Consider the following 14377-nt stretch of genomic DNA (forward strand, 5'->3'; position numbering starts at 1 on the left):
TCTGTCTGTGATTGTTTAGTGTCACATAGTTTTTCTTCTTAAAGTATAAAAAGAACATACTAAACTTCATGTTATTTTAGATTGACCTGCTCAGTCATTAGTTGATTTTTTTCCCATATATGACTTGGAGATAGATTCATTATACATTAATTGTTATCCTGTTAAAATGTCCAAAAAAGTACTTACTATACCATGTATTACAAAATTGTCAATTATCTACATTATTATCCTGAGACAGCTCCCAGTGGCCAAAGCTGGAACAGTTTAAGCAGCAAAATAAATAATGACAGTATTGGATTGTAACCTAAATAATAAATATCCATGAGTCCATGCTGATATGAATAAATGATTGATTAAATAAATAAATGGAGGAAAGGGACAAATTTTCCTTACAGAGGAATATCAATATATATCGACTATCCCCTTCGAGTAGTTGGAGCTTAATTCTCCTCTTCTTGAATATGGGCTGGACTTAGTGACCTAAGTCATTCCAAAGAGCAGAATATGGAAAGGGAAGAATAGTAACTTTACAGTGAAGAGTCCTAGCAGACGGCACTTAACTGAGTGCAAGGTTAATTTCACCAGTGATAAGTCATGATGGTAATACATACTCTGTGATATAATGTGATTAGAAGGGAACTTCATTCCTGTGGTATTCTTTCCAAAAACTTATAACGCCAGTCTAGTAATAAGGAAACATCAAAAAAAAAAAACAAAACAAAGGACATTGTGCAAAATACTTCCTCAAAAGTATCAAGGATCTGAGAAAAAACAAGGAAAGATTGAGAAACTCACATATCAGAGGAGATTAAGGAGACATGACAACTAAATATATTACGATATCCTAGATTGGACCCTAGAACAGGAAAAAGACATAAATTATACCAATGTTAATTTCATAGTTTTGACAAATGTACCATAGTTATGTGCAATGTTAACATTAGGGGAAGTTGGATAAAGGATATATGAGAATTCTCACTCTGTACTGTCTTTGCAACTTTTCTATAAATTTAAAATTATTCCCAACCATTTTAGTTTGTTTAAAAAGCAGAGTACTAATTGTCCAGTGAAGCTTATCTCAAACTGATAACTGATTAAGGAAAAAATAGAAAAGATTCTTTTCTATTTGTATTAAGTAGATTTATCATAAGTGTTACTTGGAATAAAAAGGCATATCTGATAAACTATGTTGATGTAAATTTTAGGAAAAATAAGTGAAATCAGATCAGGGGCACAGGCAGGAATGGTAGTCCTTCATATGTAGTCTGGAGCAAGGCATTTGACCTTTTCTTTGTTTTATAGATGGAGACTCAAACTAGCTTAATCACTTGAGCAGTTTTAGACTAAACGTTAAATCTCATAAAGCTTTAAAAAGAACAGGTCTAGTCATTTTATAATGATGTGGTGTGGTGGTTAGCTTATTTATTTTTTAACTTATATACTACTCTTCTCACTTGTTTATTAACAGTCTACAGTTTGATGCAAATGAAATTGTAGTGAAATTATATACTTCAGTGAGGCCAGGTTTTCTGGTTTCACCCAATCCTGATAAATAATTCTATTTAAGTAAGTATCTACGTTAGGTGGACATGAAATAGGCGTAGCGAGGGTTTTGGACCTGAAGTATCAGATATTCCATCCCTGTTTTTCAACATTTCCAACTCATGGCTGGCTGCACATGCCAGAACCTGCAACCTGAAAAAGGGGAAGAACAGCAGCATGGTGTATTTTGCATTTACAGCTTACAAATTATAGAATAAGCAGGCAATGGGACATTATTGTAGGTATCAGTAACTATTTTGTCTCCCAAGAATAAATTAGGGCTAAATTTTCCTTTTGTTTGGAAAAAGTGTATTTACTATAAAATCATAATAGTTGAAGCAAAGTGTATTGAGTTTTGTTTTCTTTTTTAACTGAAGAATATAAGCATTCATCAGAATTTTCTGATTTCTGACAGTTTTTCTAGCATGATATATATGGTACACCCGTAAGTGAAGTGTGAACATGTGGAGATGAAATCAGAAAATTGATTGTGGTGGTTAGTGCAGTTCTGGGAATTTCCAGAGGAATTCCATTGCAGTGAGTGATCTGATTTGGGCATTATAAGAAATAGCCTAATTAGAGGGAGAAAAACACAGACTTTTTAGCTTAAAAATCACCAGCACAGGCTCTGAATCATTCTCTCTTGAAGTGCACTTAATTGGTGAGTCAGATGAAATGTATTGCTTTCAGTAAATGTATTTCCCACAATTGGAAACAGCTGTTTTTATTGTGGAACCAGCTCTTATCTCAGCATTCAACTCATTCAAAAGAAGCTTCCAGGGCTTCTATGAACTGTGAGCCATAGCAGAGGATTCAGAACTTGAATTTGGGAACAAAAGAACTTGATCAGAGGTTTCTAAATAGTTTGGTATTTTTATGTTCATAATATTTTACTGTGGTGTCCATTTTTATTATAACCGGTTTTGATTCAGTCACTCTTTAACAAATATTGCCAATAGCTTTGACTTACAAATAATAAGAAAAGAGGAATTTCTTTCTTAAAATTAAAATTTCATAGCATGCTTTCGTTTGGGTGGGAAGGAGTGATTTAAATGTTAGAAAATAGTTTTAAGTATGTTACTCTTTTTTTTCTTTTGCTGAGGAAGATTCACCCTGAGCTAACATCTGTGCCAGTCTTCCTCTATTTTGTATGTGGGTCACCACCACAGCATGGCCACCACTATGTGGTGTAGGTCCACACTCAGGAACCGAACCTGGGCTGCTGAAGTAGAGCACACCAAACTTAACCACTAGGCCATGGGGCCAGACCCTAAGCATGTTATTTTAAAATAAATTTATATCATCTGTGAACTGACTACTGCATAGTATCCTTGCAAATCTGGCACACTTAATCTCTTTTTCCATTGCTTACCCAAAGATATTTCTAGCATTGGAAACATCAATCTGTTCATTCAAGCTATTCCCCAGTTACTTGGGTCTTTAGTGTTCAACTCCCAACGGAGTGTGACCAAAATTCATATTACGTTGTGAAAGTTTTAATAGTGGATTTAGACTAAAGAAATACACATTTTACCTAACTAGTGGTTGGTTTCATTCACTGTGTTCTTTTGTTAATTTACATTTGGAAATTCCTCCTTTTTTTGCCTAGGGTTTTCAGGATTTCAATGAAGCAGTTAGGTTGACTCTTTATTCTAGTGTTTTCTTTGTGATGCTTCCTCTCACCCCCCCAGACACTGTTATCATCAGGAATTTTCTGATGTCTTTGTCTCTTTGACTCTCTCCTCACACCCAGGCGTGTGTAAATGAAGTGTTCCTTTTTTGTCTTCGCTTTCTTTCAGTTCCTCCTGTGTAGACATCAAAGATCTCTTGTGACAAATCAACTTCAGAACAGCTTCTTGGTTTCTACCCATTTTTGTGTAGAATATAAAGATTTCCAGATTCTTATCCCTTTAAAATCCAGTTTTGTTCTTTTTTTGTTTTCTCAAATTTCTGGCATTCTTATCCATGATTTCATCTTATGGTTTTGCTATAACAGTACCATCTTATTCCCCTTTTTGTCTAATTTGACACAGATGTTTCTTGAAAACCTGTCTTTATCTTTAAAAGCTCATTGAATAATGACCAAATAAAATCCAGAGATCCTACAATCAAAACCACTTCCAGGGCTCACTCACATTTCCAACTTTGTAATTCTTAATTCCTTCTTTATTATCCCAATTTATGGTAGTTTCTTCTTCCTGTTTCCCTCCTTAGTTGTAGTCTGCCTTCTTTTTTACATGAAGGCCTCTGTTTTCCCAACCAAAGAAAAAGAATTTACTTGTGCTAATCAACTTACGTTTATGTTTAAGTCTGATTTTATTTAGGTACTTCCTTTGTGATTTATCTATAATTTCTGCTTCCTTCGTTTATGTGTGTAGAATTTCTAAACATATTTCTGAAGCTGTCGTCTCAATAATGACACACTCAGTAGTGTTTCTACCCAATAGTTTTGTGAATTGAGGACTTCCTGTTTATATTCTGTTTGCTTCTGAAGTACTTAATTATTCAGCTGTATACTATATTGAAATGAGAAATGCTGGGAAGTCTGTGATATCTAAAATTATATGTGGTCTCCATGTGTAGTCTTTGAGGAAGTATCAGATTTTCTTGAACTGAATACATACAAACCTCTTGTCCCGTGAAGAGTGGAGAGTCTTCACATATCCCTCCAGGCATACTTAAAATGACCACTGATGAGAAATGAACATTCATTCATCACATTATGGAGACAGCAACAAAGCAGTAACTCCCTTAAAAAATCACCCATGATTTAGAAGAACCAAAGAACCAAGCAGAGGAAGCAGAAAACTACTTTCTTTCCTGGTACAGAGCTGAACAGAAAGCCAGACACCTTCTGGTTCTGACTCATCCTTGGGGCACATCTGGTTTTATTGATGTGATCCAGAGCATAATCCCAACCCTGGAGAAGCTATGGTGAAGAGTCAGTGAATTAGAAGATTCGCTTCAGAGGAGCTTTTTCCAACCTTGCAGTTACCTACCAGCTTGGAGGTACCCATCTTACTAGTACTTCTTAATTGGAGGTACTTATTTTACTAGTACTTCTTTATATTTAAGATAAATGCTTGATATTCTAGATTAGTTCCAGTTCCTAATTGGTCATAAGTCCCTGCTCTTTAATTTTTATTTTAATATTGAATGGCTGCCTACACATGTCAGTGATAATGTTAAGTATTTAGGGTCTAAAAATTCTATGGATAAACCTAAGGAGCCAATTTACGTATAATAGTATAACTTTTATAAAAATCCTTTGAATTTTTTACATGATCTCGTTTTGGAACTCACAATAACCATGTGAGTTAGAGTGCTTCCTTAAACCAACATTCAAGTGTATTTACTTGCCTAGATCTTACAGTATAATTCATAGCAGAGCCAGCAATCAAACTCAGGATGCCTTACTCCATAGTCCATGTACCTAACACTATATTACACTCAACTTTGCATTGCATTCTGTTTTAGGTTTTGAAACGTAGATATATTGGTCTCTTTTGAAATGGACATGCTAGTTCTCTCTGAACCGTGTCTTGCTCTTCCCTAGCCACCCAATTGCATGAGGGCAGTTATAAAACAGTATATTTCTGGCACTATTGGAGATAATATTTGCAGATCTCATTATTCCTGCTATTAGGACAGTTTTAACATGCTTTTGAATGTCTTTAACACACATAAGTTTATATCATCATTTTCCAATCTTAAACTTGGTTGCTTTACATCATTAGGTGATTTTTTTTTCAGACATCCTCATCCTCTTACTGCTCCCATAAGCAATATATTTAAATGAAATAAGGGTCTACATCTGAGTACCATCCCTAGAGATCTATATCTCAGGGATACAACCTTACTCCTCTTGAATGTGGAATATTGTTAAGAACAGCTCTGCTCTGTTCTTAACAGCAGAGAACAGAGAATTCAAACAGACTCTTAAAAATGAAAAATGAGAACCTTCCTGAATGAAGTTTTATTCCAGTCTCCTGTTAATCCTAAGAATAGGCTGCTGGCCTCCATTACTTTCAGGAAATGAAAAATGGCTCAGAAGCTAAGTGAGCTAAGCCATCTCTCTCTCAATTGTTTCAGTTTCTCAGGAATTGCTGTACAATGCTGCCAATAACGATCTCCGGGGATCTGACCCCCATTCCACCTCCCACTGCCTCCTCTGCAGCTCCAGATGCCACCAAAAGAAGGAGCTTTGAAGAAAGTGCCTGTACCCTCTTTTACCCTGAGGTGGGTGAGGCCAGGCAGGGTGATTCTCAGGATATCCTGATGATCAAAGGTATAGTTGAAGCCTTCATCAAGACTTTCTTGAAGATGACCAAGAAATTTGGGAAACGTTACCAAATAGCCTAGAAACTGAAGACGGAGCTCAAGAATGGATGGCACAAATGCCACCTGAAATGTAATACATGATGACATACAAGACAGTAAAAAGCTCCTAGAGGGCATTTTTATATCTCTCCCCGCCACCTGTACACTGTCTAGCATAGTACCAAGCATATAAACTATATTCAAAAAATGTTAGTTTATGACTGAGAGAGAAGACTTTATAAAAAGTGCTCTCCAAGCCCTTTCCCTAGTACTCAATCTAAGATTGTTTGCCCATTCATCAGGAGAATAGTGATAAAGAGAGTTCAATGATGTCTCAAGCTTCTTGGCCACTGTTGTCTTCTGTCTTGGCTGTGTGTCTGAGTAGGAAATACTTATCTGTCCAGTATATGAATTTTTTCAGTATTAATACTTAAAGTTATATCTTCACTGGTGCCTGGGCTTTTACTTCTTAGATATTTTATTGTGGTATTTACCTCTTTAATGGAAGTCTTATCTTATCTGAACCATACTCTAGGGGGATTTATTGTACTGTTGGTTTTTGAAATCCCTTTGTATCTGTTTTTAAAATTCAATAATAAACAGTTTTGCTTCTTGATTAGATCTTACGTTAGTCATCACTGTGTTTCCAAAGTAGGATGTACTATCATAACATTAATTTCCCAAAAATCTAACTTATTACTCTTGAAAGGCAACACACATTCTTATATATCACCTGGACAATGCTTAAAGACCCTGCTAAAAAGTTTGTACAGTGATGTGATTAAAGATACTATGTAATTAAAACAAAGCTCATGGTTTACTATTTCTCTTAGAGAAAGGGAAATATTAGAAATTTAGCTCCATTCAGTTCTTCTTGTCCCCAAGTTGTCTTTCAGTGAATTAGTCACTTCTTCATTAAGGAGTTAGCTCTCATTTAGAGGAAGATCTTAAAAATCTCATCTTGAAGTATTTATTTCTTGTCCTTTTGTGCCTCCAATTACGTTCAAGCCTTTTTTTGGTAATTTTTTTTTCAACTTAAAAATGAACATTTCAAAGTGCTACTAGTTTTTTGACAAACTTGAGATGGACATTCATTATGTATTCTCAACAGCTGGCTTTTTAAGATATAAGGAATCCAGTATCAGAACCAAGTATATTTTATTCAGGAAAATAATCTTTCCTGAATGACATACTTTTCTCTTGAGTAAGAAATGTGTTAAATTATGCTGCATTGATTGGGGGTTTTGGTAAAAGCGTGAGACTTTTTGAAAGGAAATTGAGTTTCTTATCTTCATGAGCTTTTATGTATATAACCAACGAACCTTAAGTGTACAGCTTTAAAGGAGATTCATTCTAGTCCATGGATAAATTAATCACCAGTTCTTCCAGAATATGCTACAGAGGAAAAACATAGACTATGAAAATGATATCTGTGGATTAGATAGAATGTATAGATTTTCATCTCTGATTCTATTAAATGAAATGCTTAGGTTGGACCTGCTTTTCTCATGTCAATCATTTCTAATTAATTGCATCGTAAGTTTTGTTTGTCAGTTTATATGGTGAATTTGAATCAATAAGCAGGATCAGATTTGGTTAGAATATTGCTAGTGATTTTTATCAATAAATATATTAGTAATATGTTTCATAGTAATAATACATAAAAACTAAATCATGTTTTCTGTTCATTCTTCCACTAAAATTAGTTTTCCCTCTGTTAATGTAACAGGAGAAATTATGTATATGAGACCTGTGAAATTCTGTCGGCAACATCTAGTGTGGTTTGTCCTCTGTTAATTGTCCTATTTTTATTCGCTTAAAAGTCATATTATTGCAGGGAATGGCAGTGACAACAACTAAAATATCACAGTTCTAACACAAAATGGTTTAGCATTATTTTCAGACTTGAATTTTCCTATGAATTCTCTCTTTTCTTGTCTTTCCAGGTTCCCAACCAACCTCAGAGAAGTCTTCCCAGCGACCATCAGAGAGCACAAACAGTAGCCCCACCAGGAAGAGGTCTTTATCTGAGAGTACATCTTCAACAGGTAAGTACTCTTTGTTTTATGAGACTTTGAAGATAATTTTCCATCTGTTACTTGTGAACAGACTTACAATATAATACTGTAGACTTGGAATAGACTTAGAATATAAATTACAATTTATACTGATTTATTATATAATATTGTAGACAAAACAAAAGTGATCCTGGAATGTGAGACTTAATAATAATGTACAATGAAACAATATAATAGTCTTCCCCTTTTACCCCTTTTTATGTCCAGTTAGGTACACTCCATGAGGTGCAGTGATTTTGATGTAGTTCACAGGGAACAATTCAAAATTAGTACAAGAATAGGCAGCCACAAAAATAGAGATTTTAAAAGCTGGGTTGAGGTGAAAGAGTATGTAGTGTAATAGGGGGATGTGGATTGAAGCTATTAAATAAAAACTAGATATATATAAAATTGTTTAGTAGAATAATACTTTTCAAAGAAGCTCTCACAAATCTCAGATATGCAAAATAATTTATGAGGAGATAAGAATCTCTTAATACAGTATAACACGTTTGTATAATTTATACATAGATTTAGGTTATGCTTTCAATTTTCTTTTTACTGATAGTACATGTTTACAAGAAAAAAAAAACAAAGGATGGTATATATCTGTCTTCTACCTTTACTGAGGACTGGAGAGTATGAAGTCATATATGTAAAAGGGAGAACAGTGACTTCAAGAAACTAAATAAAAGAGGCTGTGTGGTTAGACTGAATGTGAGGCTGGAAAAGTAGGTAGGGACCAGTCATGGAGAGCCTTATTAATAACACTTAGAAGCCGTTGAAAGTTTTAAGCAAGGAAGTGACATTATCATTTCTTAGCTTTCTATCCATGTGTTTTTGATTAGGATATCACTGTGACTTATAGTCAGAAAATTTAATTTCTTCATCTGTACAAGGCCTCACTGTCAAATTGTGTCAATATGGTATTTGTTGAATTTATTTGATGATTAACATATTTGAAGCTTTTTATTAGTATCATTGTGCCAGAGGTACAGTGGAATTCAAACAGCAGTGATAGTTTTGTCTTTCATAGTGCTTTGTCTTTACACTACTTCAGGGAAACATTTTAACGCTTTAACAATGAGTTGCTAACTTTGATGTTATTGACCTAGACCAGGGTTCAGCGAACCATAGCCTGTGGAACCAACTATGGTCCAAGGCCTCTTTTTGTGCAGCCCTCAAGCTAAGAATTATTTTGACTCTTTTTTTTTTTTTTGGTGAGAAAGATTGGCCCTGAGCTAATATCTGTGCCAATCGTTCTATTTTGTATGTAGGACACTGCCACAGTCTGACTTGATGAACATGTGTGGATCCACACCCAGGATCTGAACCAGCACACCCTGGGCCACCGAAGCATAGTGCACAAGGTTAACCACTACACCACTGGACTGGTCCTTGTTTTTACATTTTTTAAGATGGGTTAAGAAATAAAAGAGAAGAGGCTGGCCCCATGGCCGAGTGGTTAAGCTCGCCTGCTCTGCTTTAGCAGCCCAGGGTTTTGCTGGTCGGATCCTGCACACAGACATGGCACAGCTCATCAAGCCATGCTGAGGCGGTGTTCCACATAGCACAACCAGAAGGACCTACAACTGAAATATACAACTGTGTACTGGGGGGCTTTCGGGAGAAGAAAAAGAAATAAAAAAGAGAAGATTGGCAACAGATGTTAGCTCAGGTGCCAATATTTAAAAAAAAAATTTTCTTAATTTAAAAACTCATAAAAAATAGAAGGAAAAAAATGATGTGTGAGACATTGTTATGTGGTTTTGAAAGCCTAACATATTTTCTATCTAGCCTTTTATGGAAAAAAAGTCTGCTAACCCCTGAAATAAATGAATGAGATTTTGTAAGAGACGTGTCTATGAAGAAAATCACCAAAATATTTCATGTTAGTAAAGAAAAGAAATAATATCTAAATCCATAAACTTTCTCTTACCATAAAACCATTTTATTCATTCAAATAAATATTTATTAAGGATTACTGTGAGTACTGAGCATTGGGGATACAAACATGAATAAGATAAAGTTCCTGCCCTCAAGGATTTAGACATACTCAGCAATAAAAAGTATGTTAAATTCTGTAACAGACCAGTGTACAAAATGTTATGACATACAGAGGAAGTCAAGCACTAACCACTGAGGTTGACTAAAGAAGACATTCCTGAAGATGTGACACATATAGTACTATAATATGAGTAGATAGGTGTGACAAAGGATAAGAATGTATTTAACACAGTGAGAACAGCATGTCCAAAGAAAGGCACAAAACCATAAAGCAGAAGAGTATTTTTTTTATATTAGTAGTATCCAAAGGGTATTTTGTGATTCAGAATGAAGCTGTATAAGTGATAATAGACTATGTCACATGTGGTATGTTTTTTTCACTTAAAGGAGTTGAGACATTATTGTAGATGCAGTTGGGACCCATCAAAGAATTTTGAACAGGGAAGATAATTATTTGATACATTGTATCAATCAGAATAGGCTAGATTTTGCAGTGCTAAGAAAATCCCAAAATTTCAGTGTCTTAAAACAATAAAGGCTTATACTTTGTTCATGCTACGTGACCATCATGGGTCTACTCCATGTTGTCTTTCCTCCAGCATTCTGTCTGACAGAGCAGTCTCTATCTGCAATGTTGCTTGTCTTGTGGAAGAGAGTAAAGCGCCAAAGTAATAGGTGGTATCATATAGTATTTGTCCTTTTGTGACTGGCTTTCTTCACTTAGCATAATGTTCTCAAAGTTTATACACGTATCAGAATTCCCTTCCTTTTTAAGTCTGAATAGTATTCCATGTATGTTTATACCACATTTTGTTTTTTATCCATCCATTGATGGACCCTTGAGTTGCTTCTACCTTTTGGCTATTTGTGAAATAGTGCTGTGAACATGAGTGTACAAATATCTCTTCAAAACTCTGCTTGCAATTCTTCTGTACCCAAAAGTAGAATTTCTGGATTATATAGTAATTCTATTTTTATTTTTATTTTTTTTGAGGAAGATTAGCCCTGAGCTAACTGCTGCCAATCCTCCTCTTTTTGCTGAGGAAGACTGGCCCTGAGCTAACATCCATCCCCATCTTCCTCTACTTTATATGTGGGATGCCTGCCACAGCATGGCATGTGAAGCAGTGCTGTGTCCGCACCTGGGATCCGAACTGGTGAAGCCCCAGGCTGCTGAAGCGGAACGTGAGAACTTAACCGCTGCGCCTCTGGGCCGGCCCTATTTTTAAATTTTTTAAGGAACTGGCATGTTATTTTCTGTAGCAGCTCCACCATTTTACGTTCCCACCAGTAGTGCACAAGGTTCCAGTTTCTCCAACTTCAACCTTTTTTAAAGAAAGACAACAAAATCTGAATAGTTAGTGTAATATTGCAGTGTCTAGCATCCAATCAAAAATTAATAGATGTGCCAAGAAGCAAGAAAGTATAACTCAGCAGAATAAAAATCAGTCAGTGGGAACTGCCACAGAAATAATATGTGATTGAATTAACAGACAAGTATATTAAAAGAGCTATCTTTGAGAATTTAAAGGAAAACATGAACATGGTGAAGGAGAAATGAAAGATATAAAAAAATAAAATGTAACTTCTTTTGATGATAAATATCTTAAATGGGAATTTCACTGAACGAAATAACAGCAGATTAGACACTAGAAAAGATCACTGAACTTGAAAAAATACTAGTAAAATCTATCCAAAATGAAGTACAGAGGAGGGGGGAAAAAAAGACTGATATAAAATCAATGGCATTTCAGTGACCTGTGGTACAATATCAAGAAGGCTAACGTACAAAAGATTGGAGTCTCATAAGGAGTAGGAATAAAAAACATTTGAGAAAATAATCCTAAATACTTTTTTCACATTTAGTGAAAGCTATAAACCCATAGATCCATGAAGTTCCACAAATCCCAAGCAGGATAAGTACACACATACACAGAAAGATACAGAAGTCAAGGGACATCATTATCAAATTTCTGAAAACCAATGATAAAGAGAAAATCTTCAAGTTTACCAGCAAAAACAAAGGGACAAAACACATAGTATACAGAGGAACAAGGCAACGAATTACAGCAGATATATTGTCAGAAATGTTGTAAGACAGAAGACAATGAAACGATGTCTAAAATACTGAAAGGAATATCTTTAAAATGCTGTCAACTCAAAATTCTTTAACCAGTGAAATATCCTTCAAAATGAAGGCAAAGTAAATATTATCAGAAAAAGAAGCTTAAAGAATTTGTTGCCTGCAGACCTACAGTAGTAGAAATGTTCTTCAAACAAAAAGGAAATCATACTTGATAAAAATATAAATCTACCAAAGGAAGTTCCAGAAATTTTCAGTAAATAGACAAATATAAAACACTTTTTCCCTATACTCTTTTGGAGTACATGTGGAATTGTACCAAGATACCATCAATTTTCTGGGCCATAAAACATCTTAATAAACTTAAAAAGATTGAAATCATACGGAATATATTTTAAGAATGCAATGGAATTAAATTAGAATTCAATACCCAGGATATCATGAAATTTCCCAAATATGTGAGAATTTAACAACACACTTCTAAATAGCTCATAAGTCAAAAAGGAATTCACAAGCGAAATTGGAAAATATTTTAAATTAGATAAAAATGAAAATGTAAAAATGTGTAGGCTACAATTAAGGTTGTATTTTTAACTTTAAGGAGTTACATTGTTAAACAACCAAAGTCTAAATCTATAGCCCAGGCACTCACATTTAGGAAGCTGGAAAAAGTAGAACAAGTTAAACCCAAATTAGAAGGAAGAGAATCATAAATATTAGAGCAGAAATAAATGGAAAACAGAGAGAAATCAATGAAAGCTTATACTGCTGTATAGAAAATTACAAAAAAAAAAAAAAGGTAACTCTAGCCAAAAATGAAATTCAAATTAGCAATATCAGGAAGGAAAGTGAAGACATCACTAATTCCCACTTACCTTAAAAGAACAATAAAAGAACATTATGAAAAATTTTAGACCAATAAATTTGATGAAAGAGACACATTCTTTGAAAACCATGAACTACTAAAGCTCAAGAATAAGTAACCTAAATAGCTCTATGTCTATTTAAAAAATTGAACTTGTAGTTAAAAGCCTTTCTTCAATGAAAACTCAAAGCCCAACTAGCTTCAATCATGTATTACACTAAGATACTTAAGAAAAAAATAATGCTAGTTACACACGAAGTCTTCCAGAAAATAGGAGCATTTCCCACCTCCTTTTATGAAGCCCATATTACCCTGATCCTGAATCCAAGCAACACATTATAAGAAAACTACAGAGCAGTATTGTTTCTGAGCATGAATGCAGAAGGCACAAAACATTAGCAGATTGAATCTGGTGTGTTGAGTGGATCACATACCATGACCATTTGGGTTTATTTCAGGAATACAAGGTTAGTTTAACATTAGAAAATAAGTTAATGTGTTTTATGAAATTAACAATAAACGAGAAAATCCTAGTTATATAAGTAGATTAAGAGAAAACATTTGACAAAATCTAACATCCGTTCATAATTTTTTAAAAACCCAATTCTGAGCAATAAAAACCATACAGATAGGAAAGGAAGAAGTGAAAAAAAGGTCTTCATTTACAGATGGTATGATCTACAGGAAAATTCCTATGGAATCTGTCAGAAAAAGCTACTGAACCTAACAAATGAGTTTAAGAAAAAGATATAAGCAAAACGTAAAGAGATCATATTTCTCTATACTCACAATGAAATTAGTATTTGAAATATTATCAAAATACCATTTACAATTATATTAAAAGCCATAAATACTTAGGGGTAAATTTAGCAGAATATGTGCAGGATCTATATGATGCAAAAGGTGAAACATTATTGAGAAAAATTAAAGAATGAATAGGTGGAGAGATCCTCTAGATTCATTGTTTGTTTGGAAGAGTCAATGTCGTTAAGATGGGGTTGACCCCGTGGCCGAGTGGTTAAGTTCGCCTGCTCCGCTTTGGTGGCCCAGGGTTTTGCTGGTTTGGATCCTGGGCGCAGACATGGCACCGCTCATCATGCCATGTTGAGGTGACATCCCACATGACACAACTAGAAGGACCCACAGCTAAAAAAATAAATTAAAAAATTAAAAACAAAAAACATTTTTACGACGTCAGTTCTCTCCAAATTCTATCCGTAGATTTAATAGATCTTAATCAGAATTCCAGCTGGTGTTTTTATATAAAATAACGATTCCAAAATGTATACAAAAATATGTAATCTTAAAAAGTCAAAATATTTTTCTTCTTTTTGTGAACAAAATTAGAAGACTTCCACTGACTGATATGAAGACAAACTATAAACTATGGTAATCAAGATAGTATATTATTGGTGAAAAGATACATATATTGTTCAGTGGAACAGAATTGACAGTTCAAAAATAGGCACTTTCATATATATTTTTTATTTTAATTGATTTTCA

The 14377-nt window shown here is 34.4% G+C and overlaps 1 protein-coding gene across 4 annotated transcripts in view; it reads left to right on the forward strand.

Annotated features, from left to right (window-relative positions):
* ASH1L (ASH1 like histone lysine methyltransferase) overlaps positions 1 to 14377 on the forward strand; it is a 201575-nt gene that overhangs the window by 70983 nt on the left and 116215 nt on the right. For all 4 annotated transcript variants that reach the window (XM_046682972.1, XM_046682970.1, XM_046682973.1 and 1 more), the window contains one exon: positions 7809 to 7910. In XM_046682972.1, the coding sequence (XP_046538928.1) occupies positions 7809 to 7910 (102 nt within the window). The remainder of the gene's footprint in view (positions 1 to 7808; positions 7911 to 14377) is intronic.

This window comes from Equus quagga, chromosome 13, assembly GCF_021613505.1.
Source record: "Equus quagga isolate Etosha38 chromosome 13, UCLA_HA_Equagga_1.0, whole genome shotgun sequence".
NCBI classification, from domain to species: Eukaryota; Metazoa; Chordata; class Mammalia; order Perissodactyla; family Equidae; genus Equus; species Equus quagga.